The sequence below is a fragment of the Alligator mississippiensis genome, chromosome 12, assembly GCF_030867095.1.
Source record: "Alligator mississippiensis isolate rAllMis1 chromosome 12, rAllMis1, whole genome shotgun sequence".
NCBI lineage: Eukaryota > Metazoa > Chordata > Crocodylia > Alligatoridae > Alligator > Alligator mississippiensis.
In genome coordinates, this window is record NC_081835.1 from 10,938,744 (window position 1) to 10,965,627 (window position 26,884).

The following is a 26,884-nucleotide window of genomic DNA, read 5'->3' on the forward strand; positions in this document are numbered from 1 at the left end:
GTCCCAATGGACTGTCACCTGGTAGATGCTATTGTGCGTCTTCCAATTTACATAGTGCCCTGGGCATCAGTACTGTATTTATCACCGTTGTTTCTGTACTATCATTTAGTTGGTGCTTTTGCATGGCAAAGGGTTCTCTCTGATTCAGTTCTGTGGATGCCATCCATCATTTGGCATCTGAAATACCATTGTGCTGGTTTTAGGACAATGGTAAGTCAGAGACAGTATTCGAGCCATGAGTTGCCTATTTGGTTTTGCAGACTCAGTGCTCTCTTTGGTAGCATGATTTCTGGAGCTGGATTTGTGTTCTGCTCCAGTTGTTGTACATGTTGTGGACTCCTGTTGCATTTACCAGCAAGCATGCCTCTCAGAATAGGATGGGGGAGAAAAAAGACGAATCAGAGTTTGGGGTTGCTTGGAGTTTAAAAAGAAGCTGCTTGTTTGGTCACTACAGAAGAGACCAAATGAACTCTCCAGGCACATCAAAAGGCTTGCTCTCCAGATAAAGGTCTGAGCTTTGCATGTAGAGCTTCCCAGTTTTATGCCAGTTGCTTTACCATACAGCAGAGCTCTTCTTAAGAACTCCAGCTTTATAATGCTTTGTTTAAAGGCTCTTCTCTACTAAGCAGGTAGAAGTATTCACAAAGCCTCTCACCTTCATGTAATGGTGCCCCCAGCAGAACTCAGTGCTGCAGCTGGTTCAGAATCATAGATGCTAGGGTTTGAAGGGACCTCAACAGATCATCGAGTCCAACCTCCTGCCCTGGTTGGGGAGAGGGCGTGCAGAGAGAAGAGGTAGTAATGCAGACACAGTTTGCAGACACCTGGTATCCACCAGCTGGAAGTTGTGCCCATGCCACAGCTGGGGGCTTGTAGAAAGAGGTGGAGGCACGGGTGCAGCTGCCTAGCCCCAGCATGGGATGGGAAAAGTATCCCACTGCTCACGTGCCACTGAAGCCACCTGGGCCAGATTGGACCAGGATCAGGTTGCTCCAACCCACAGCTTGTAAAGGGTTGCTGGCCATGCTATATGCCACATGGAGTCAGTGCAGAAATTTGAGTAATGGGATGACAGTACGACCCTTCTTGAATAATGCTGTCACTTTTACAGGTGCTAAGAACCTAGAGCATTTGTCCTGGTCTTGTGAAAATCTTTAGCTATTCTCTCCTTTTCATGAAATATATGCAAGTGTTTGTGTAATTTCCTAGCGATGCACACCATTTGTCAATAATACTAAAACTCCAAAGATTGTCTTTAATTTTTATTTGAGACATCAATCAGAAACACAAATATTTGTTCAAACACAAGAGCTTAATATGCCTCTCTTTCATGTTTGATCACATTTTCTGGTGGTAGTGCTAGTTTGACTGGTAAGTGCAGTTCCTAATCACTGAACTTACAGTACTGTAATGCAAAAAGGACTTAAATACATTGCATAATCCCTGCGGTAGCCTTCTAGTACAGAGAGCTGAATAAATGAAAGACAGCTAGATTTAATATTCTCGTATATAAGATACTTAAAGGCATGAAATACATGCATAGGAAATATGTTCGCCTCTTCTCTGTGTGAAGCTCTGTGAGGAAACGCACTGATTTCAGTCTGCCATAGCCATGCTTCTCAAATCCATTAAAATAACCTACAGAAAAGTCATTTAGGGCACTAAATACATGAATGGCTTCTATTAACTTCACTGGAGCTATGTACACAGCTGAGGGACTGGCTCATCTATTATTTTTACTTTTTTATTTTTCATAATACCTTAGCATCCCTGAGACAGGCCAGGATCTCATCATTTCTAAGCACTGCTCAAACAGAAAACAATTTACAAGTTACTTGTTGGGCCGAATAAAGCTGTTTACCACCCGCACGGGGTAGCCAGAGCACTGGCCCTGAACCGCACGAGGAAAAACTCTGCAGACAAGTTGCAAAACCTGGTCACTAAAAGCAAAACAAGTTCCAAGACAAAGTTGCTTATGTGGTTTTCGAGGTCTGGGTTTGTTTTACAATGTGGATTTCACAAGGTAGGTAACAGATAACAAGGGAAGCAACAAGAACGTAAACTGAAAGAACAAACATTCGTTCAAAGTGCGCTCCCCTGGGCAACTGAGAGCTGGGAATACGGTATATACTTTCTAGGGCTGGGATGTCAAAGCACCTGAAGGGAGTTGACATGTAAGTGGGAGTTGGCTGCATTCCTGTGGGCAAGCCCAGAAATCCCAGTCAAGAACAGTGATGTTTCGGGGAGGGTTTTCATTTACCCACTTACACTTAGGGGCAAGGTTTCTAAGTGCCTTTTTTTTTCCAGTCAAGTGCAGTGGAGTGAGTTCACAGTAGCACTTTTCCTTGTGCACAGAGAGAGAGAAGCTGGTCCTATTCTGGTACAGGTGGGTGTGCTCCCAGAGGTTACCGGTGCAATCTGCTAACCTAATGCAAATAAGCAAATGAAAAACGGGGCTTGGGTTGAAAATGTGGTGACCGATCATCTTTGTTTTCCTTATGTCTGCTTTGGGTGACCTCTGCCTTCACAATTATGGAGCCAGGAAAAATGCCAATGTGCACAGAGAGAATCCTAAAATCCTACTGGTCTAAACCTGGTTCTTTTCCTGAATTCGAAAAATGATCCCCAAAGCAGCTCAGTGGAAAAGGGAATAAAAGAGAAGTGGCATTAAATTGTGTCCTCATTTTCAGTCAATGAAAAAACTGTTGACTTCGGCAGAGCTAGACATTCACCCTCACCCTGAGCTCCAGAAGTGCACACAACAGCCCTGCAGTCTCTACCAGGATGCCAAGATTCAGAGTTCATTTGACTTCACCCCCTTTCCTCACAGTTAACCCAAAGCAGTCAGCCAGCCATCTGCTTAGAGGCCGCCAGTGGGTCCCTGCAACCCCAGAGGCATTTTGCTTGTCAAGACTATGAAGTCATTTTGCATAGCTGCATATAACTAAACCATGTGCAAAGTATTTTCTGGAGCCATTAATTATAGCAGCAAGCGTTTGTATACGCTGCAGCCTGCAAGCCTAGAGGCATTTTGTTTGTTGAGACTATGAAGAATCCTACAGGAGGGAAGAAACGAACCTGCAATCAACTCCCAGGAGAGCCTGGAGAACCAAAAGGATTTCCCCATCTCTGCAATGCAAAGACTCCACCGTGCTGAAAAGAAATGAATGGGCACCTGCGGAGATCTATTTATCTGGACGTCATGCAGCCCAGGATAGCTGTCTGTGCCAGGCTGCCAGGCCAGACTGGCATAGTGTGAAGGCCCATTTTCTTCAATGTTATGTAAATCTTTATGGGAAACCTCTGAGTAAGAACCTTGCCTTCCGCTTTGCAGCAGCCTCAGGATCATTCCGGGTTTTTAAGTCCTATTATATTTTTGTGAGCAAAAAAACCAAATTTGCATGGACAGTTGTGTAAACTGCATATGCAAATTGGGCAATCTACCGTAGGAATCCAACCTTTTAACATGCAGCTGCAGCGTATACAAACTCTTGCTGTTATAAATTAAAGGCGCCAGAAAAGTACTTTGCACATGGTTTAGTCATATGTAGCTATGCAAAAATGAAAGGGGGGTAATGGAAGGAAGGACAAGATATTATGGGTAAGAAGATGCAGTGTTATCATTTCAGTTCCTTTTTGTATTATGCAGGTGTTTTATGTGGGGGGGTGGAAAAAGTTAATGTAAAAGGGACTGGAAGGAAAGCAAAAAAAAGCAAATTGAGCTATTCTTTCTAGAAAAATCATTTCACTGTATTTTTGAGTCTTAAAAGCCCTGCCCTATTCCGCTTACAAATGTGGTTTTCTATCAGTCTTATTCTCCCTCACAAAAATTAGTCCGCACATTCAAAGTAGATTCACTTGGCCAATTTCAGCTCTCCCGGTTACCTCCAGATACTCATGAGTCTTTGTATCCAAACGCAAAGTCTGGACTTGAATTCCCCCCGATCCACGGATGTGTATGCATTAGTTTGTAATTATGCACCAGCTGTTTGGGAAGCAACTCATGGTTCCCAAGTCTGAAGCCTCGTTTATTGTGTGGCCTTTAATTTCATCCAGCGCACATCATTGGCACTTGCAGTAACACCCCTGTCTCGGGTTTCTTAGTGGATGAATACTTCAGATGACAGAATCTTCGAGAACCTCACAATAAAGGTCTTCGTTGTAACTTCCAAGGTCGTCGATATAACTTCCAACCTCTGTTTCCGTTTCACTCGTATAGGTCCGTGCTCTCTGGAATAGAAATACTGTGTTTAGCTACCAAACCTCTGACCAACCTTCTCACTATTGTTCCATGCTCATTAGCAAATGCAATACTTTATGCATAGCATTTCCAAACATCAATTTTTGCTTGTTGTATGAAATGTAGCTTCTGAAACTGGTACATTCAGAAAGAACTTTACGCACAAACTCATCCAAGTAACATGCATATTTTTTTCAGGATAAGAAGCATTTCTCAGTGAGGAATAAGTGGAAAAGTTTATTTTCCTATTAACCTGATTGCCAGTTAGGGCCTTATTTTGGCTGACAGATGTGAATTTGATCACTGGTAGTTTGAGACCAACTGAGAAATGCCACAAATCCAGCTTTTCATAATATACCCTTAACTGGCAGGAGTAAAATACTAAAATTGTGGTTTTCTTCTAAGCAGCGACTGCTAAAAATGCCCCTATTTTACTTCATAGATATACCATGGGAATTTACAGTTATACCTAAATATGTTCATGGCAAAATGAATATTTCACTATGTTTTGTTCTGTTCTGTTAGTACTGCAGAGTCAGTCGTGCTCAGAGGATGGACATGTGATTCATTAACCTAAGCAATAGTATGAGACAGTTTGAGTGATCTAGATTGAAATGCATCAGAAAAAGACTTCTTAAAACAGATTCAGCTATTAATTTGCCCTCTGAACTGTGGTTGCACGGTGTAAATGTGGGTAGAATTTGGCTTGGTGACAATAGATTAACCAAAAATGAAGCAGGTTGACTTCCATCATGATGCAGAGATGACAGACACAGAGACTGAAAGGGCACAGAATCGGTCGCATAGAAAAGGCTGCAGGAGTAGGACAGGGAGGAAAGCTTTCACTGTTACTTTCCAGTGCTAAACAGAAGCCTCCTGCCCCCAGAGCTGTCAGTCTGAGAGCTTTCATCTGCATTCAATTCACTTTAAATAAAAAGATCACTAAGCAAGATCCAGTGCTGCTCTGAATGATATAACCCCCGCTTTGTCTAAGTCAGTCCACTGTTTTCTAAGGATTGCTTAGCTGCAGTGTTAATATTTGCTATTTCTCTTATTCCAAAATCAGTGTGTGATAACCAGAGTCATGTTATTTTCCACAGATGACTTTAATTAAAAACAAACTGAAACGTTATTCCATAATCCCTTAAGCCTGTTTCTTTGACCAGACTGTGAAATAATAATTTTAAAAAATAACTTTTCAGAGGGGAAAAATTAGAACTGACTTACTGTATAGCATTCTCTATGTGGAGCCAGGGAGAAGTTATATCTTATCTGTAAGGCAAATATATTTTTCAGAAAGTAACAGCAAACATCATAAGTCTGAAAGCCAGCTTAACAGTAAGACCAAAGGATTTCTCATGATTAAGTTTTACTAAGTAAATCAGTTCTAGGAATCCCAGATGGCCCTGTCTGTTCCTGCCAAAGCAGGACTATCTATCTATGGCATCACCAATGTGTCTGAGTATATATTTTGTGTCACAAGACCCCCATAGCATAAGGAAATGCTATTTTCTCTGTTTTGCAGTGACTGGCACTCAAACCCATCCTTCACTCATTTTCTTGCAATACATCTGTCCATTCCTGTTTCAAAATCTCACAAGCAGTAGAATTATAAGTACTTTCTTCTTTCACTAATCACCTTCAACAAACTTTTGCTGATAAATTTGCCTAATTTTTCCTTTTCTAGTTTCCTCACATTATTCCCAGTTACTCTGCAACACACTGCTTGCATTTTGATAAACAGATCTCCCATCTGGACTACAGCATCCATTATCTATTTAGAAGACTGCTCCTTTCCCATCACATTTATCAGTATAAGCTAACTCTTTGCGATACAGTAAATGGACACTGCTGTATCTGGACTTGGAAGATTTTTCTTGAAGCAAAGTCTACCAGGCACTTGATTTACACCTTTAACATTGTGCGTTATATTTAGTGTATTTAAGACACAAAAATGTAATGCTGTGCATTATACGAAGCTACCTCTTAGAGTTTCTCAAAGATCAAGGGTCTACAAACAAGGCAAGATCTACAGCTAGTGTAATCTGGTTTAGTTGAGGTAGACTAGTTCCACTTGCACAGAAGTTAATGGAACTTTGTTAATTTTATATATATAGTTCATTATATATAATGCACGCAAATTATACACACACACAATGTGCATGAATTTTTGAACGTATAGTTTTAAAATGTGACTCAAGTGATATTTAAATGGGAAATATAAATAGAGGAAAGGCAGAATTTAATGAGAGTGGTATTAGCAGCTCCCCATAAAGACAGTACAAAAGACAATTATAGGCTCAGTTTATAGAGTTGTAGAAAGGAGGCAGCAGCCACAGAGAGTTGATTTTTTTCCTCAGTGCAAATTATATTCTTAAAATATGTTTACCTCATAGTCCTTTGCTGAAAACAAATCTTTTAAGTTGTTTTTAGGTGTTGGAATTGGTGGAAATAACCTACTCCATAAGTGGCACCTGTGAAAATAGTATATGAAACAGGCATATGAAAGATACCTATAGTTTTGGGAGAAGGGTTAGTTTTTGTTTGGGTGTTAGTTTTTCTGGTCTACAATGATTAACACTGGCTTGATTACCATACGTGTCACACACGTTACCTGGCCATTCAACTCCTTGTTCCTGCTCAGGTTGGGATTCCTACCAGGGAACGGCAGGGTACTCCTCTGCTAATAAGTGAGTAATGAGAAGGGACAAGGAGTGGGAGGCGGTCTGTCTCTGACTTCCCACACTCCTTACTACTCTGATACATAGTGGGTGCATCTATACATGCAGTTAATTAGGAGTAATAAACTCTGGAGCAGTCTGAACCGGAATCAGCTACTCCCAGGCACAGCATCTACACATGCACCCAGGACAGCAGCAATTTGAGCCGGGGTGGAACAGTTTACACCGGGGGGGGGGGGTGGCGGGGGGTCAGCTCTGGGCTCCAGGTGGCAGCAACAGTGGCAGAGGGTCTGGCTGGAGTCCAAGCATGCTGAAAGTATGGAGCCATGTGGCTAGGTGACAGGCAGGAGCCTGGCCCCCTGCCAGCTGGGCTGACTGGGTGCCATGTACACCCGCAATCAGGATCTATGCATGTGTTTAATTGCAGTTAATTACCCCGCCTTAAGGTAGTACTGTTCCCAACTGTACTATCTTATGGTGGTATTAGTTAGTTTACTGTAGCCTAATGGTGTTGCAAATGTAGATGATGATGCTTTACTCTGCAGCTAATTAGTCTACTTTGCAGTTAAGCACATGCGTAGATGAGGCCAGCAGGTAGTAAAATATTCCATGTAGTAGTGTTACAGTCTAGCCCCAAGCTGTTACACGTACATCTTATGATAGTAAGCATTGCAGATCTACACAGTACTCAATGTATTTCAAGTGTCTGTTCAAAAGCATTCAAAACTTTTGGATTCATTTCTCTGAACTTGGTGCCTATGTTCCCTGCGGCTGTCATCTAGACAACTCAACTAGCATTTCAGTAATTAAAATGTATTAATTTACTCTTATAACAGCTGCTTCATATTTACTCCTTCTTGATTTCAGTTCAGCTCTGAATAAAAGTGTCAGCCAGATTCTCCTGTCTTCAGCCCAAATCAAGGATTGCAGGAGCTATTTCAGAGCAAATACGCACTTCACTGGTAAAACTTCAGCGAAGTCACACTGGGATAAAACTAGCAAAACACTGCTCAGGCCTGCTCTGCTGAGGAGATGCTCCCTAGCATTACATCTGCATTGGTTTCATCTGTGTTTGGTCAGGATCAAGGTCAGAACTGCCTCTTTCTGTTTCCTTCTGTCACAGACTTTGCGGGGAAGAGGCAGTCCTGTACTGTGCCTGCTAAGCTACTGATCGTTTTATTTTATGACAGCTGTCCGGATTCATGCCTGGTTAGCCGAACTCTTACATTACTAGCTGCCCCTTTCAAAAGCCTTTTTGATTCCTGCTAAGCTCTTTTTATCCCATTATAGCTTCTCATCAGGGAGTCCAAAGCAAATTCCTGCTACTGACTTGTTCCCTTTCATATCTCTCATTCTGAAACTTAAACATTTTATACCCCTCAGACAGTTCCTTCCGAGTCTCCCAGGACTAGCACTTAAGCATCCTTGGCTAGAACCACGTTCATGTTAAAATACACATCTATGCTTAGCTGGTTATTTATTGAGGTGGTAGGAAACAGGAAGACTTGGCAAAGCAAACACACCGAAGTCTTTTCACTGTTTTGCAGGGATTCGGTATATGCTGGAAGTCTTGTAGCCAAGGAATCAGTGAGAATGGGGGCAAGGAGGGAAGATGGAGCCTAAGGATGAGTTTCTTATGGGGACTAGGTTTTTCAAAGGAGGAAAAGCTGGAAATATTCCAACTGTTACCCTGCAGGAGGTTTCATACAAAGATTTGGAATCTGCTGTCATTCCAGTAGAAGACTGTGTCAAGTCAAAGGGTAAGATGGGTTGAGAACCGCCAAAGTTGAGACCCACAGAGTAAGATGGGTTGAGACCCACCAAGGTTGAGACCCACAGGGTAAGATGGGTTGAGACCCGCCAAGGTTGAGACCCACCAAGGTTGAGACCCACAGGGTAAGATGGGTTGAGACCTGCCAAGGTACAATGGATTGAGACCCGCCAAGGTTGAGACCCACAGGGTAAGATGGGCTGAGACTCACCAAGGAGTAGGACAGGGCTCTTAGTCATATAGCACATGCTGACATCTCTGATGTCTTTTGGTTCTTGGCTGGTGTACTGCAAAGGGTATGTTCTCACTGCAGGGTTATCTGAGGTGCTCAGCACCAGAGGCTGAGCACCCTGGTTAGCCTAGTTTAGGAGTGAACAGCCACACTGCAAGGCCATATCCAAGTTACTGCATCTTCACTGGTACTCTACCAAGTCAAGTGTATCCCTAAGATTTCTGGGGGTATAGCCCCTGGTTCTAGGTGCCATGGCAAGCTGAGCTGCAAACTGATTCCCTCCTGTTGGTTTGCCCTTCTGGGGGAAGGGGATTTCAGAAAAATATTGGAGGACTGTATCAGCATTTGAGAGATTCAGCCTGCATCCTCACTGCAAGTAGGCAGGATACCAACCTGAATTAAGAGCCTCAATTCAAGACTATGGCTGCTGCCAGGCCAGCTAGCCTATTTAAAACACTCACTCAAGTATTCAAACCTAGACAACACCCAGGTATGACTCCAAGAGAGCTCTGCAGTAAAGTCATTTTGTCATGTGAAAAGGCAAAGGTTAACATTTATTTGGTCAGGCTACATTGACATGATGATGTTAGAATGACCTCGTTTGTCTGCTCTAAGAATAGCAATGTAATTATATCACATGGAAATTCACTTATACTGGTTAAAAGGCCTTTCCTTGTTAAACATGGCATCCACACAGCCTGCACTTCTCTGAAGTAACTGCTTGGCATTCCCGATAGCTACCCTATGGTGTAATTTTCCATTCCTCAGCTCTCTACTCTGTGACTTTAAGCAGGGTACATTGTGGGATACTTGCCAAAAACCACAGGGATTCTGGGACTGGGAATTAAACTAGCAAATCCCATAATTCCTCTTCTGGCATCCATTAATTTTGCTTATGCCACTTTCAAAGCACTGCCTCACAGTGTGGAGGACACAGTATTGAGTGCTGTGATCACAACAGTCATTAATTCAAACAGCATGTGCTCTATAGTCATGCAGGCAAATGGAGTTAGCTTTGCAGTTTCACAGGGCTTTTGATGTTGCAGTGATACAGCTAATGGAGGAGGAGGAACAGGAAGATAAAACAATGCAGTCACGTCTGCAGAGCATTTACCTTGAGGAACTTTGCTTGGTGGACCATTGCTGCTGGGCTGAGTCCCCTGTCTGTGACTGGTGAGGCAGAATAACAATGCACTGCTGTTTGGAGAGCTCCCCTCTGCATCACTTTCAAGCTGGCGGTTGGTACAATTCCACTGCTCAGCAATTTCACTCTAGCTAGTCTCATCAGGTTCTGGAGCAATGTCCAAATCTGCTGGATCATACTATTGTTCCCTGATCTAATAAATCTCCTCCTGCTCCTCCTGATCATTCCTCATGGTATGCAGGGGATCAAGCTTGCTTTCATTGGCTTGCGGGGTGCTAGTCCTGGATGCCGCTGCGTTCTTTTCTGTGCCTTGTAGATAACGAGTCATGACATCAGTCCTGGGTTGCCTGGTGGCAGTATTTCTCCTACCATGGCCAGGTAGACGGGGTATTACTGGAGGTACTGTTCTGGTCCATTGTTCTCAGGTACTTCTACCACGAGCTCATTTATTTGGGCACTAAGCCAGAAGCACACCCTTTTCCATTTGCTTTGAAAGTCTTGAAGGTCTCTGTCATCTGGTAATTCATACAGCTTTCCAGAGAAGACAAGCCCATTTGAAGGAATCCAAATACAAGCACAGTGGCATCAAGCTGCTATAATAGATATGGAAACTCACTACTACCTGCTACCAAAAGGAAGCACTCCATTCTGGCTGTCCAATAGTATTTAAACAAAGACTTGATATCTGGTCAAGTTGACCTCAGAGTCATGGAAGAGTCAATCCAGATGTGCACTGAGGATAACAGTTGGAGGACTGCCAGAAGTGAAACAGAAATGAGTCCAAGTGAATCATAAAGGGAACACCATCTTATGCAGCGGAGCTAATTCTGTTCCAAGGAGAATTACTTACGAAGCTAAGATATTCGAGAAATTCATTTTAAGCCTGTATGTGTCCATTTCAAGTGTTTTAAGCTAAACTACTGACAGCTACTCCAATGTAACACCCTTGTGTAGACAAGGCCCTAGTTTGATAAAATACACTTGGTGAGGCAAAGAAGTCTCTGAGGTGTACATCAAGTGAGTCAATAATTTAGGAACTGTTTAAAAAAATAATGTGAAATTAGTAGATGTGAGGACAGCACTTATATTACTAGGAGCAGCTTTAATTGCTGATCTAATAATTACTGCTTGAAATATCCTTTGGGGAGAGGTGATAGCAATTGCATCCTTGATTCGTTGGTTCATCACTTTGGCACTGACACCCTGGCTTTCTGGACACTGCTACTGAGGTCCAACCCACCTTGCTTTGTTCACAGAATTTGTTGTGAAGCTGGCTTACAAGAATATCTGTGAGCCCTGGCAGGAAAAACTTGAAGCTGCTACAAATACTCACCAAGCCTATAACAGAGAATGGCTAAATGCACTTGCAGCAGGAAAGAAAAGGGTGCAGACAATGCTGAATTTTTCGTTGTGCACAGCAGCTTTATTTACTCAAGTCAGTGATAATAAGGTCACATATGCCAGTGCCCAAATATAGATTTAAATACCTAACTTGAGGCACACAGGTTTGAATATTGGCCTATGGTTTTAGCAATAAAAGTTGCTCGCTTTCTCTCTCTCAATACATTTTGCTGGAGTTAAATAAAGCACTCTGCTGTGAAGATAAATGACCAGCATGACTGAGTACTGTCCATCTTAGTATCGAGTACAGTAAATAACAATCCTTGCTGTAAGTCCCTCTCACTGTTCCTCTTCCAACAAATGGCGTTGATGTTAATTAAATTGATCATGCCCATAACTCCTGAAGTTTCACTTAATATTATCATTGATAATCAATGAGGCTAATTATCATTTTATCACTATTCTTACTTCATATAAATCACATTTGAATACAGAAGGAAGAACCATTTTGAATGCTTTTAATATTTTCAAACAAATGTAATCTACACCCATTCTTTATTCTTTAACTAAAGAAGTTAGTAGTTAAATACTTACATTTTGCATGCTGTGGCAATAAACAGTGTGATGAAACACATGGTTACTGTAACCAAGATGAGAACCCAACCCACTTGATTTTCCTTCCGCTCCTCCCCTGGATTAAAAAGATATATATATTTAGCTCAAATTACGTTTTTCATTGTGGAAAGAAACATGGAGGTAAAATTGTTCCAGTAACTAAACCTTGTAAAGCAAGCTGATTTCATTCAGTAGATTTTCATTGACATAACTAAGATCATAATTTAGCCCACTATTTACATTTCATATGTAGAGATAATTTGGAGCACATTAAGCATTAATAACTTTATCCATAACTGAATTAGGGGCCTTTTATCATTTTTACATGCAGAAGAAAGAAGGCTGAGAAGTGTCATGAATCAGGGCTGCAGGCGTTATCAGCACGATGCACTCTGCTATGCTAACATACTTGAGTTATGCAACCCCACATGACACAAACATGCCTGTGTGTGCAAGAAATACACGGTTTGCTTATAATCGTGGTCACATAAAGTCCTTGTTTTCCGTTAAACCATTCTTCAGTTATTCATATTCATCCTTTTTAAGCAGGGGTTAGCTAAACAGCCTTGCCAGTAAATCGTGTATTGAAAAACACCATTTTTAATTTTAAGTTGGTTGTTTATCTTCTCACAGGAAGAATAGCTCTGTTCTTCTGCTTGTGTGCAGAAACAAGTATTTTAGCAATGGCAATGTTTCCATTTTAAACAGGCACACTTTGCCACCACAAACATGCTGTGCCTATGCCACGGGAAGCAGAAATTTACACTGAACAGAAGCTAAATTTTCAAAAGGTTGCCCTGTCACTATACCATTATGGTAACGACATGTGGTATATATTAAGATGGTATATATTAAGACAGCAACACAGCTGTCACCGAGTAGATGACAGGGTATAAATTTAGGTTTGGGATATCAAATCAGGTTAAAAGGGACATAGACAAATAACGCTCATTTTCAGTACAGAGTCTTTCCTGGGGAATAAAGCACTAAGGATCTGACCCTGCAATCTTTACTTCTGCGCATAGTCCAGCGGTAGTTATTGAGCCTGCTTATGTGGATAAGGAATATAAGCGTGGGTATTGCAAGTCGCAGACTCAGACAAACACTTCCGATTTTGAAAAGCGCTCTTTGTTTTAACTGCTCTGTTTTGTCCCCAGGTTACAGTTTTCCTTCCAAGGAACTGAGATCTATGAATGTATCATTTGGATCAGTCAAAGTAACACTCGGCGTGAGGTTGGGAAGTAATGGGATTGGAAGCGTGGCATAAGCTTTTCCATTCTAAGGCTGCTGTACGTATCCCTTGTTTCCAGTGCAAGATAGAGTGGTCCTCAGGCTGCTCTACCTTATGTTGACTAGCAATGGTACCAAAAGGGTGCCAGGCATGGTAGCCCCCCTGACCAGCCTATAATAGAGGACTGGTGAAAAAGCAATTACACGGGCTATTGCCTTTAGACTGACGTGAGTAATCCAATCACAAGCAGGGCCCCACTGGGCTAAGCACCACGCAAACACGTTGCAAGAGACAGAACGTACAAATTAAAGAGCTAAGACCGGCAAATTGTAGGAGGGGAAGAGATTTGCTAAAAGTCACATAGCTGATTAGCAGCAAAACCAGGATTAGGATTCAGGTCTTCTGAATCCCCAGTGCCTTAATTTATCCCGGAAAACCTGGCAGGTCATCAAGTTGTAATAGTCTCTTGAAATTCTTTTTGTAAATAGGAAAAGCGATAAGAAAGCGAACCATCACTTCAACTGAATTAAGGTTTTTGTGGAAATTTGGTTGGGGGGTGTTTTAATGAATTAGCATAGCAGACTATTTTTGTTTTTTATTATCTGTATGAATAGTTGAGGTCTGTAACTAATTAGTGGTGTAACTCATGAAAGTGCATGGTCAGGTTCTGCAGGAACCATGTGTAAAAAGCAGCATAGCACAATGAAGATTTTGGCCAGCCCTAATGTTAGGCAGCAGCAAATGCTCACTGTGATGTACAGCTATCCCTAGAGGTTTGGTTGAAACACATCTCCTTAGAGAGGTAGCACAGGATCTGACCTAGTGGTTTTACAGTGTGACTGTACACAGCCAGCAATTCACAAATCAGTTTGTCACCAAAATATGCCGGTACAGATATTTAGAGTCACCATCCTCAACCAGCCTGAGCCATGACCTTATTATTCTCCATTGACCTTATTACTTGCAGTTCACAGCAAAACTATCCATTTTGCTGAGAATAATAGCACTAAGATGTGGTTCCTTGGGTCCCAGGGTCTCTTGCAGATCCTTTTCAAGAATTGGTTTGAGGACTACTTGTCCCCACTTCCTGGCTTGTTTCTCTTTACAGGCAATAGTGAGAGAAAGTAAAATGCAGAGGGACTGGAAGACAGGGAGCTGTGGGAGAGGTGCTGACAAACTTCCCATGTTTGAGGCCTTCAGTGAGCAGATAAGGTCCAAAAATACAGTAGAAAGAGGAGGACTATAAGAAAAGTGAGGCATCATAAGAGTCAATCTCTTTATCCAGAGTTCAGCAGAGCCTCCATAACTGAGCTGGACTGCCACTCGGGATTGTGTGTGAAGGGGTTTAAAATATGGGTAGCAAGCATGGGCTTGACAGGTACCTTCAGGTCAACCCCAGCTATCAGTATAGTGTTTAGGGTCTAGTGATTAATTAGTATGCAGTCAAAGTTAGGACAAGGCATTTATTTTTATATTTCTTTGCACCGTTTCTTAAAGGATGATGTTATTAAAATTCATTTTTGTAGCTCCTACTTTTACCATATGTATGCATAGTAGACATGGTCTAGCTTTATTGGCAAGCATCTCCCAAGGAAGGTAATTCTATCCCGGCTGAATGATAAGAAACAAGCTGCACTCAGAAAACTAGACTGAATATAAATGGATGATAAGTTAAAACTTTGTTCCAAAAGTCAAAAATATATTTGATTTTTGCTATCCTCTGACTCAACTTGGCTCGTCTTTTAACTTCTTGAAATTCTATTCTCGTTTTGTGTGCAGAACATGAACTTCTACTTCAAAAGATTTTTTATTTTTTTAGGAAAATTAAAACAGAGTCTAAAGCTAACCTTTAATCCAATCAGGACTTGTGGTACAGGTGATATCTTTTATTAGGCCAACTAGATTTTTACAAAAAAAAATCTTTGCAAAAATCTAGTTGGTCTAATAAAAGATATCACCTCTACCATGAGTCCTGATTGCTTTTTCCTGTAGGCCAATATGGCTACAACCTGGATACCCTTAATCCAATTTTTACATTCTGGTTGTGAATTCTGCTGGATGTGGCTGTCCAGGTGATCAAGGTATTTCCCAGGTGCTTGGACTTAATAACCTTCCCAGATAGCCCCGTTCATTTTGCAAGCTGAACTCAGTCAGCACAGGAATCCCTAACTGCAGGGATTATGACTTCCTAGCAGGTTTGTGCCCATACTGCTGGGCAACATTTTCACACTAGGTTCTGGCTAGAGGAATCGTATGAATGTATTAAAGCTGAGGAGGCAGAAAGGAAGGAGATTTGACAGACATTGAACTTCATCAGAAGGCAGGTTTAAGGAAGCAGGACGAGTTCAGTAAACAGAAGAGTGCAAAGTAAAGAACTTAAAAAAAAAAAGAAAATCAGGAAGTTAAGAAAGTCAAAAGATAAGAGTGAGAGGGAATGACTGAGAAAGAACAGTTGATAACATGTCATGATAAGCGAACTGTTACTTCCATAAAAAACATATTCAGCAATCAGGAAATGCAGTATCAAGCAAGTCAGATCTAGACAAATGAATGTCTTATGAAGATAGTAACGTCTACATTTCTCCCCTAATGAAGTTCAGGTAACGCCAATAAAAAATATTTTACTTGACTGCTCACATTGATTTTGGACATTATTACACTAGCACCAGCACCAGCGCTTACTCAAGCACATTATTTGTGTCTAGTAAGTATGTGTAAAATGAAAGACTTAAAATCTGCTTATGGGAAATGACTTGTTCCTCAGGGTAAGCTCAGCCCCCAGCTATAACATCTGAGGCTAGGATCTTGTCAAACTTCAAATGGTGAACAAGACTGTTCCAGCTCACAACATATAGAAGTAAATTATTTGACAGCCAAGACATTTTGATTCTTACCAATAAAAAGGGGGTCAGTCCACTCGCTCCAAAATCCTTCGTTATACTGACGATTAGCCCTTATCTGTATGGAGTATCTACTGGTAACATCCATCCTGAATTTGAAATCATTAGACGTGCTTTTCGATAGCTGTTAAAAACCATATTGTTTTATTACAGACTGCTTAAGACTAACAAGATCAAAAAGGCCAATTAAATTGATGTTCACTGTGTTTGGTTTTTTTTTAATTACTTTTACAGTCTAATAGTGGAACCAAAGGCTTGATTTTCAGACTTTTTTCCTCTATTTTTCCACGTACAGTTTGAACTTATATTCAACTACAGCCATACTTTTTCACCTCTGGTTCATGTGGATCAAAATACTCTAAAGCAGTGGGGACCAACCTTTTTGGCAGGCATGCCACACATATGCCCCACATCCTCTCTGATTGCCTCTCCAATCCCCTTCCCCTGACAATTTGCTCCTCTGCTTTCTGTTGCACACCCTGTGCTCCCTGCCTAATCTGCTGTTCTGCTTTCTGCTTCCCACCCTATCTCCCCCAAGCTTCCTATGCCATTTGCAGCATGCAAGCTGCAGGTTGCCCGCCCCTGTTCTAAAGTATCCACTATCAAGACTCTTAATGCTGGCTTTTCAGAGTTGCTGAGCACCTGCAGCAACCCAGACAGTCTGCATCTAGATATATGAAACTGAGCATCCAGATTAATGAACGTTTGAAATGTTGGTCTCGGTGTTTTCCTAGCTAACTTGCCCCATCCCTCCAAAAATGCCTAGAAAAAGAGATCTAATGTAATGTAGGAGTCTTTTGAAGTCAATAGGGATAAAGAATTTTTTGACCAATACCCATGGATGATTATTAACCAGCCACATTGGCTGATACTGATCTGATAGCCAATATGCAGCCCGGCAGTTTGGAGAGCAGCATTGGGCTGATAAGTCTGTGGGGGGGAGGAGCATGGGGAGGAAAGGGCCGTGGGGGGGGGGGGGGGGGGCAGATCGAGGCCCCCATGGTGAGGAAGGGAATGGGGCTGGGGCAGGGGCAGCGGCAGAGGTAAGTGCTGCTCAGCTGGGGTGGGGTGGGGTGGAGCATGGGGCAGAGCCATGGGTGGCTCATCCTGGCCGTGCAGTGGGGGGGTGAGGAGGGAAGGTGGCTCCCCGTTGCTGTGTACAACCCCATGGGAGGCACAGGGGGGCATGTGCCCCCCCAGTTTTATGTATGGGGAAGGGCAGGCTGCCCAGTGTGGGTTCGGAGCCAGGGCTGCTGTGGTCTGTTCCTGGTAGAGGCTTAGCCAGGGCTGCACTCAGGGTGGGCAGGGGCTGGATGGGCAGCAGTGGTGCTGGGAGGGAGGCTATGGGCAGGTTATAGCCACCCCATAATACCCCATAGCCCCCTTCCAGCACTGCTGCTGCCTACCCTATCCACCCTGGCCTAGCCCCCATCAGGAACCCCCCCTCCCCAGCCTGCATCAGGAACAGCCCCTGGCCTCTGGGCCCGAGCCCCAAATAGTCAGTCTACCCTCGCCCTGTGTAATCAGGGGGACACATGTCCCCCCATGCCTCTCCCAGGGGGTTTGCAGCCATGGGGAGCCTCCCCACCTCCCATCCCTCTGGAAAAGCCATCCATGGCTCTGTTCCATGCCCTGCCCTGTCCTGGCTGAGCAGTACCTGCCCCAGCCCCATTCCCTCCCTCTCTATGGGGGCCTCAATCTTCATGCCACCCCATGCCCCTTCCTTCCCCCACATTTACCAGCCGGACACTGCTCTCCAAACTGCTGGCCTGCATTCCTGGCTGCATGCATGCTATAGCTGCGTGCATGCATTTATCAGTGACATTATCAGCTACACTGGGTAAAAAAAGCCAATTGCCAATAATGTCAATTTTCCTTTTATTGGTACCAATCCAATATGGACCGATATATCGGTGTACCTCTAACCATCTGTCTTCCATACAACTAGGATTTACCATATGTCTGTAGCTTTTCGTAACTTCTAATTACCAGCATAACTCAAAAGATGTACATGAAGCTAAAGATATTTTTTTCAGATTTATATGAGAGAGTTGTTCCATCTGGATAAGAAAAGTAATTAATCAACAATTGCTATATACATGTCAAATCTCAATAAGCCTTTACCTGATTTGTACCTGTCTTCAAATTGTGAATGATAACTTCATAACAAAACCATGCCTTTGACAAAGGAGAAATTGGCTTTTCCCATGTGACCAAGGTTTCATTTTGTTCTAAAGATATGGTGACATTTCGAGGAGGATTTATTTTCTCTAAAAAATGAAGTAGGGACCAGTATGTTACTTATAAAGCAATTATGCATTTAAAATAATAACACCACGAGTTGGGCATAACTCGATCATTCTTGGTGGCAGGGTAGGATGCAAAGATCGTCTTGCTTCTTTTGTGCTGGTTCTCTCTGTTTTGAGAGCTCTCAGTTTTTCAATATCAATATCTTTTTGGTAATATTGTCCCTAGAATATAATGCTTGAAATTTATTCCAGGTACTTGACATGCAGTGCAGATTGGTTAAAATATATCACGACAGCTCTAAAGGCATGAGTTCAAGCTCTGTTCTGGAGTCATGCCAAAGGCTTTCCTCCACCTGAAGACTAGTATCTGGTCATTTGGGCTGGGGAGTCACAGGTGGCTATATGTAACGCTAGCCACATCACACCCACAGTAGTCCAATGGGTCACTAGGCAATAGGCATGGGTGGACCTTTGACTTGATTCAAGAAAGCCTGTAAAATTACTAGCAACATAGAAATAGTTCAGGAAAACAGCACTGAAAGTGAGTAACAGGAATAACTTTTAAGTAAAACAGAGAGGAATTATTTGGGAGGAATAGAGTGGTATAAATTGGTATAAGGACATGAAATTAAGAAAAAGAATATTAACCTGAATATCAAGTGAAAATCTCCCTTCCATATAAATTTAATGGAATATAAATTAAAAAGGGGAAGAAGCTGTGTTGCTTTGGGCATTTAATGCTAAATCCAATAAAGCAACAGAAGATGTACCATGGGAAACAATACTTTGGCAAACAGATTAGATCTTTTCTATATCTTCTATATCTTTATCTTTTTTCTATCATCCTACAGTTTAAGCTATAGTGTATTGTTTACATCAATTCAGTTAGTACCATCAACTTTCACCTAGTTCCATGCCAAAACCTTCCATTTCAATACATTTCCATTGCCACCTATAGACCAACCTATATCTTAAACCGGGCTAATCAGCATTTAAAACCACTGATGAAGTTTTGACAAGCTGCTTGGTATTTGGAGTTAGGGGCAGATGGGTTACTTTTGATTGCAATCACTTCAGCCAAGGCAAATATATGATACTGCTATTTTTTTAATTTAGAAAAAAAAAATACTTACCAATGGTATTTTGATTAAATAGTTGTTCAAGAGGTTTGATTGCAGCATGCTTGCTTGACCCATTAACATGTATTATAATGAGTGTGCCAATCTGTTTAGGGTCAATGTAAGTCTTTGAAAATCTGCAACCTACATTTCTCTGCCATTTGTCTTTCAAATAGTCTGGACACTGCTCGGTGTAGTTATTATACCTAAAGGAAAAGGTTCATCAGGCATTGTCCTCTTGGATAATACCTACTGGCCAAAATAGAGGCAGGCATTTACCTGTAAAATAGTAAGTATACTGTATCTGTTGGTGCCTGTTTACCAGCAAACCAGTTGCAGTGGAGAGATGCTGTATTATAACTGGCAGTGTAAACAATGCAGAATAAGTTAGTGACTGATGTCTCAGCATCACCTAGAGGAAGAACAAGACATAAAAGATTACACTCAAAAGATAAGATGTGCTGAATATTTACTAACATTTTTTTACTCACATGGGAGTTTTTTATTATAAAATATATACACTCACACACATATTTGCATTTGTATGCATTTTTAGAATCATGAATTCCTAAATCTGTAGCTGTTTTGTATCTTGATTTCATCTGTAATCTTTTGACATACAGGTAGATGAGAGAGTATATATACGTACAAGAGGCAAGTATTTCGTATGATGATATCCTTTATTGGATCAACTCTCTAGTTGAGATAAAGTCAGACAAGCCTTCAAATGCAAGACTTTCTTCCTCAGCTTGTCTAAGTTTTTCCTAACTACATAGTTGGTCCAATAAAAGATAACACCCTATGAAATACTTGCCTCTCACATAATTTCTGGACCATTACTTTTCTGGACATTACTACAACATCACTTTTACACTACCATAGGAGATTATATATATAGAGAGAGAGATAGAGATATATAAGACATAGATACACACACACACACACACACACACACACACACACACAAAAATGTGTGTTCTATCTCATTTGCCTGTATATCAAATGATTACAGATGAAGTCAAATTCCCAAACAGTTACACAATTAACAGTTTTACAACACATATGGACAAATAACACAACATCCCCCGTGTATTCTGAAAATGTCATACGTTTACAGACAAAATATTTTTAAACATTTTAGAGAGTTCTAAAGCAGCTTATTTTGCCATTAGCAATACATTTTTAGGCATAAATCCAGGGAAAAGCATTTACATTTGTTCACAGTTTGATATATGTAGAAACTCCTATTGATTTTCTTGGCCTTGGAATAGTATAAGGCTTTTTTACTATGGCTGCTTGCATGTTATCTGCTATTTACATAATAGATCAACACATCTCACTCTAGAATCCAGAGCCTAGAGAGACATTTCCAAAACCAAACACATCTTAAACTTGCTTTCATTTCATGTAAAATTGGATAAATCTGTTTCCATGACAAAATTCAGGCTAGAAGAAACACTGTGCTGCTTTTTACTCTTGATGGCATCTTGAGAGTAGTAGTGAACTGAATTATTAAATAAAAGGGGATTAGATGTAGTCAACTGCTGTCTTTCAGGAACTGTATTGCAAGGATTATCCATCTCGAACAGCCCCAGAATATATCCCCAGGTCCTAGGCAAGGGAGAGTGAACCTGGCTAACATGGGAAATGACAAGAGTAGCAATGAGAGTGAACTCAGATATTGCATAGTAATGGGGCTAGAAGGCACGAGAGGGTTAACTACAGCTCTCTGTGGTCTCTTATCTTCTTTTAGTTACGGAAGAGCTTGACCATGGTACTCCTGGATTACCAGGTCAACACTAAAAGTAATGTAGGACATCAACAAGGACAATTTCTCACGAGTGATCTCTTAGTATAGAACCAGACTGTCTGCTGAACCAAAGGGGAACAATTAGAAACTGTGCCGTTAAGACTGGTGCAAACATTTCAGACTAGATTAGTCCAGGAACGATGCAACTTCCTATGCACATCTCTGCCATTTAAGATGCCTCAACTCTGATGTCTAGGCTCCAGTTCTGATCACTTTTATTGAAGAAAGATTGGTTCAAGCTGGAATGGATGCAAAGAAGGGCTACTAGGATGATGGAGAGCCTGTCAAATCAGGAAGTAAACACTCCCTGATAAATTTATGAAGAGGTTTATATAAGATAGTTGCCTTGCCTGCAATAGCGGGAGACTGCATATAGTAAATCAGACGGGTCCTGCCAGCCCTGTGTTCCTAAGGATGAGAGACAAAGCTCTTGCATAGTCAGTCATTTCTGCACAGATGGACGATTAGTTCAATCTGTGATGAGAAATGTTCTCCTAAGAACTCAAACCAGCATCATAAATGTATTTCATGAAAACCATTGCCTGGTCATCTAGCAGTACCAATTTGAACATGTGTTCAGGCGCTCCCACGGCTGGCACCATGCACTCCCACTGCTGGGAGCCTGGTGTGACTGAGAGCCTGGATCAGCTGATGTGGGAGCTTGCTACTTGCTGGTGCAGAGGACATCTGGGATCATGATGCACATGGAACGGCAGGAAGTACGTTTGCAAGTATCACACATCAGATCCCATCGTGCCATTACTTGCAAGTTTGCCATGGGCCATAAAGTCAAACGCAGATAGTGAAGTACTTACTATTCAATGTCAATATGAACATCAGAATCTCTGCCAAAACTACTGGATAGCCATATTGCTTTGCATGGCAGGAAATATGTCACCTTTTTAAAGTTTCTAACCTGCTGTCCTTTTCATGCTTCCCTCACCTACAATCTAGAAAAATAACACAAAATTAAAACTTTGTGGCATCACTTCTTACCTGCGAGGGCTGGGAGTTCTTCTGTGACCCACTCACTTTCTATTTTTGAGCTGTTATAGAAAAGCAGTGTCCGAACTTGTGCAGAAAAACCATCATGGAGCACCACTGTACGAGTACTATGGGTGTGCTTTGTATCATACTTGAAAAATAAAATCATTTATGAGTATCAGACGCAATGAAGCCTGACTTAGGATGCAGACACATGACACATGTATACTGGTGTAACTTGGATCAGTCTGTATATCAAGGTGAATTATTATTTGCACTCAGGTCTCTAGAGTGAACTGCCCATAGATTCTGTTATAGTGCCTCGCCAGTCACCACTGTTTGTACCGGGCAACTACCTACACCTAGGACTGTGGACACATGACCCATACACTGGATGAATTTACAACATATAGTTATGCCTGACTTTGTGAGGGTCACATTTTCCTCAGTGCAGAGTGCCTCTACCACCTTAGTTCAAGTGCCCCCACTGCCATTTTGAAGCACTGGGATGCTAATACATGAGACACAGAGGCTGGCTGGAGTGCAGAAATGACCAGGGATCTAGGTTTTCTGTTTGCCACAGAAAAACATGGTCACACCCGGATTTTCTAATTTTAAGGAGAAAAACCCAAATTTTCTCCTTTGAAGGAAATGGTGGATTTCCCCTGGCACAGTTCCAGCCTGCAAGGGGCTGAGGGGAGCAGAAGAAGTGCGATCAGGCAGGGGGTGCCATGTGCATGTGTGCACCTACATGCATGTCACTGCGAGGAAGCCTGGAGAGCAGCTCCCGGCAGGTAAGTCAGGCAGGGAGGGAGGCTCCCATAGTGAGGAAGTTGGGCAGGGCTGGGGATGCTGCGCAGTCCAAGCAGTGCATGGCATTGGTGATGTGGGTACATGTGCACCCCTTGAAATTGGCTGTGCCCCCCATGAGAGAAGCACCAGCAGTATTTACAGGTTTGCCACTGGACAACCCAGCCGCAGGCTGCTGCAGCAGGGGGGAGGGGCATGCTGGGCTCACAGCTGGCCCAGCACAGCAGGCAAGTAGGTAAGGTATATTCCTTGTGGGGATCAAGACCCCAACAGTGCAGGAGGGGGCAGGGGAGAATCATCCCACTTCTGCCCCACTCCCTGCTGCACTCTAGGGATTGTCCAATGACCTGGCCCAGCTGGGGCCCCATTCACTGAGAAACCCAGCATCCCTGGTAATTACCAGAGCTGTGCGAGGCTTCAGACCCTGCTTCGGATCCAGAGAAGCTTCGGACACTTCAGTGTCTGAAGCAGCATGTCTGCATCAAAGCACTGGCTTCGTTAGACTTTCTGAAGTGGTTCGAAGCATCTGAAGCACTTCAGAAAAGCTTCTGAGCCACTTCAGAGATCCGGCCACATGATATAATGGGAAATCAATGAAAAAACTTTGTTGTTTTGTGTCTGATTTGAATTAAATTTGCAGGAGTGGTAGCCTCTGCTGAGAGCATGAAGTCTGCCAAGTTTAAAGAAAATTGGTGCAGGGTTTTGTGGGGAACTGCACCTCAAGCTGCTGACAGGCAAAACTCATGACATAGATGCCCCTGTGTGTGTTAAGGCACAGTGGGCTGAAAACTGCAGGGGTGGTGGCCCCTGTTCAGGCCACGAAGCCTGCCAGCTGTCAAGGAGATAACTGCAGGGGTTTGGGGGGGAACTGCACCTCAAGCTGTAGACAAGTAAAACTCGTGACATGGGTGACACTGTGTGTGTTAAGGCACTGCAGGGATGGTGGCCCCTGCTGCAGCCACAACACCTGCCAGCTGTCGAGGAGATAGGAGCAGGGGGGTGCTGGGGCCATGCACCCCTAGCTGCTGACTGGCAAAACTAGTGACATGGGTGCTTGTGCAACTGTGTCTGTCTTGGGGGGCAGGGGGAACAATTACAGGCCTGGCTGCTAAGCTACTGTGTTACCAGTTACCAATCAATCATGATTCACTCAGGGACCAGCTCAGTACACAGTAGCTAGCTAATGTAGCCATTTAATTAGCAACAATTAACACCTACAAAAACACAGACTAAGGAGAGGAAAGAATCAATACAAGCAATCAACTGCCCCAAGACGGAGACAGTCAGTTGCACAAGCACCCATGTCATGAGTTCTGCCTGTCAGCAGCTAGGGGTGCAGGGCCCCAGAACCCCCCTGCACCGATCTCCTCAACAGCTGGCAGGCTTTGTGGCCACAGCAGGGGCCATCATCCCTGCAGCTTTCACCATGTTGCGCCTTAATACATGCAGTGTCACCCATGTCACAAGTTTTGCTTGCCCGCAGCTTGAGGTGCAGGTTCCCCCAAACCTGCACTTATCTCCTTGAAACTTGGCAGGCTTTGTGGCCTAAGCAGGGGCCAGGGGCCACCACCCTTGCAGTTTTCACCCCCCTGTGGTGTAACACATACACGTGACATGAGTTTTGCTTTCAGGAATTTGGGGTACAGTTCCCTCCAAATGCCTACCCCAAATCTTCTTGAAACTTGGCAGGCTTCATGCTCTCAGCAGAGGCTACCACCCCTGCATGTTTCATCCAAATCAGACAAAAAACAACAAAATTATAGATATTTAATTGATTCCCCATTATACCCTATAGCCGGATCTCCGAGGCAGCGCCGAAGCTTCGGAGCCACTTCGGCCAGATCAAAGCAGAAACCCAGTCTGGAGCTCCAAATCGGACCCCTGGCATCCAAAGTGGACAGTCTCGAGCAGGCAGAACATATTTAAATCAACTCGCATTTGGCCTCTGTAGACTGCTCAGTGTACTTTACACTTACCTCTTCCTGTACAGGAGAAATGATTTCCACCTCGTAGTTAACCGTGTAATTCTGGTGTTGATCAGGGTTTGGTTTCCAATGTAAAAGTACTTCTGCTAGTGCAGTGACTGTGAGGGTGAAGTTAACAGGGGGAAGAACCTGAACTGTTGATTAAAGGAGAAAAAAACCCCTAATGATATACTACATTATAACAAGTAAGAGGGAATAGTGATTGGTTCCAAGCAATAGCTATTCATAGGTAACTACCAACACAGGGTAATGTGTATAGATATAATTTACATATTACATTATATTTTGCCAATAGCTTTCTATAAAGCATATTTCTAACACTGAGGTAAAACTCTGCAAGTTGCCAGCAAATAGATCATTCAATAAGGATATGGCTAAAACCTAGGTTAGAAGAAACTTTTCCATGGCAATTTCAACTAAAAGATCATCAAATGAAAGAGTCTCTGATCATATCTGGTTTGTTGGAAAATAAATTAGGCTAAGATCCTTGAAAAATGATCCGCATACATGAATCCCATTGCCCTCACACGGCCCCATTGAGGTCAATTGGGCATCTACACTGGCATAAGTCCATATCCACTTAGATCCCGGTGTACACTCAGGGTCTTACAGAGAAGACGGTATGTAGTTTGGTCTCTGAGAAGAATGCATGTTAACTACCCTGGCAAGTTCTACCTGGAAGCCACAAGGATGCATCTGTGAAAGAAACACAAGTACGCTGAGAGAAGAAATAAAGCAGAAATATAAGTAGAGACAGAAGAATGAGACTGGTAACAGAATGACAGGGATAGAGACCCCTGGAGCTCATAAAGAAATGAATAATTGATTGTGCTGAAAGAAAACAATATAAGAATATAAATAGCTAAATAACAAAATAGTCAAGCAGCTTCCCTTTACTTATCAAGCCCTTCACAGCCTCTTCTCACTCTATGTATCATTTCTCTTTGAGCAGCAAGAGGTCATTTCCCATCTCCAGTGGTTCCAGGATACCAGCCTGTATAGCCCACATTGTATTTTCAAGCAGCATCTCCTATGCCGCCCTTGGGAGGAGCTCCCCCATATATATCCACAAAAACCCCTATTATCCTCCTCCAAATCCCTTACAAAACACATGACAAATTCGAGGTGGCTGTGTGTTATGACTACAGCCTGGCATTCTGGCTCACACTGGCTCATGGTTTTCTTCTGCTCCACTGCATCTGTCTATACGTCTCACCTTTAAGGTCTGATTGTAAGCTCTGTGGGGCAGTGGCCACCTGCGCTGTGCAGTGAGTGCCACAGTGAAGTCCCGGGTGCCATGGTATTACAAATACATGAGAAGAATGGTACAGGAAACTACTTACTTCCTTTAGCCTGCAACAAATTTGGCTGAATTGCCATTGCTGTCCAAACGGGTACCAGAATAATGTTCACCATTATGATCATATCCTTTAAATAATAAATTATAATCATATCAGCACATAACTTGCCATTTTGACTGTTATATATAAAATGTAATCTATAACTAAGAAGTAATATTCACCCAGATGCATATAGAAATGTTGTTGTATAATACATAAAAACAAGAACATGCCACTTTCCTTGTCCTCTTTCCATGGAGGTACACCCTTTGCCATTATCCAAATACATCATGTACCAAATAGATCCCATGCCATAAGCTTCATGGTGTTCTCTGTCCCTTCTTCATATACCACAAAACTCCCCGTGGCTAATACTTTGTGGGTGTTTGATGAAGCAGATAGAATTGCTGGAAGGGGAGATTTTGATAAAGGA

The 26,884-nt window shown here is 42.5% G+C and overlaps 1 protein-coding gene across 1 annotated transcript; it reads right to left on the bottom strand.

Annotated features, from left to right (window-relative positions):
- Nucleotides 1-1,249: 1,249 nt before the first annotated feature.
- Nucleotides 1,250-26,527, bottom strand: IL5RA (interleukin 5 receptor subunit alpha). The gene is made up of 11 exons (XM_019499551.2): nt 26,455-26,527; nt 25,103-25,245; nt 22,329-22,467; nt 19,802-19,934; nt 19,538-19,728; nt 18,280-18,425; nt 16,150-16,279; nt 12,004-12,100; nt 6,630-6,714; nt 5,468-5,512; nt 1,250-4,230 (listed from the first exon to the last, which is right to left on the bottom strand). The coding sequence occupies exons 1-11, from the start codon at nt 26,525-26,527 to the stop codon at nt 4,117-4,119; spliced, it is 1,296 nt and encodes a 431-aa protein (XP_019355096.2). The 3' UTR covers nt 1,250-4,116.
- Nucleotides 26,528-26,884: the final 357 nt, after the last annotated feature.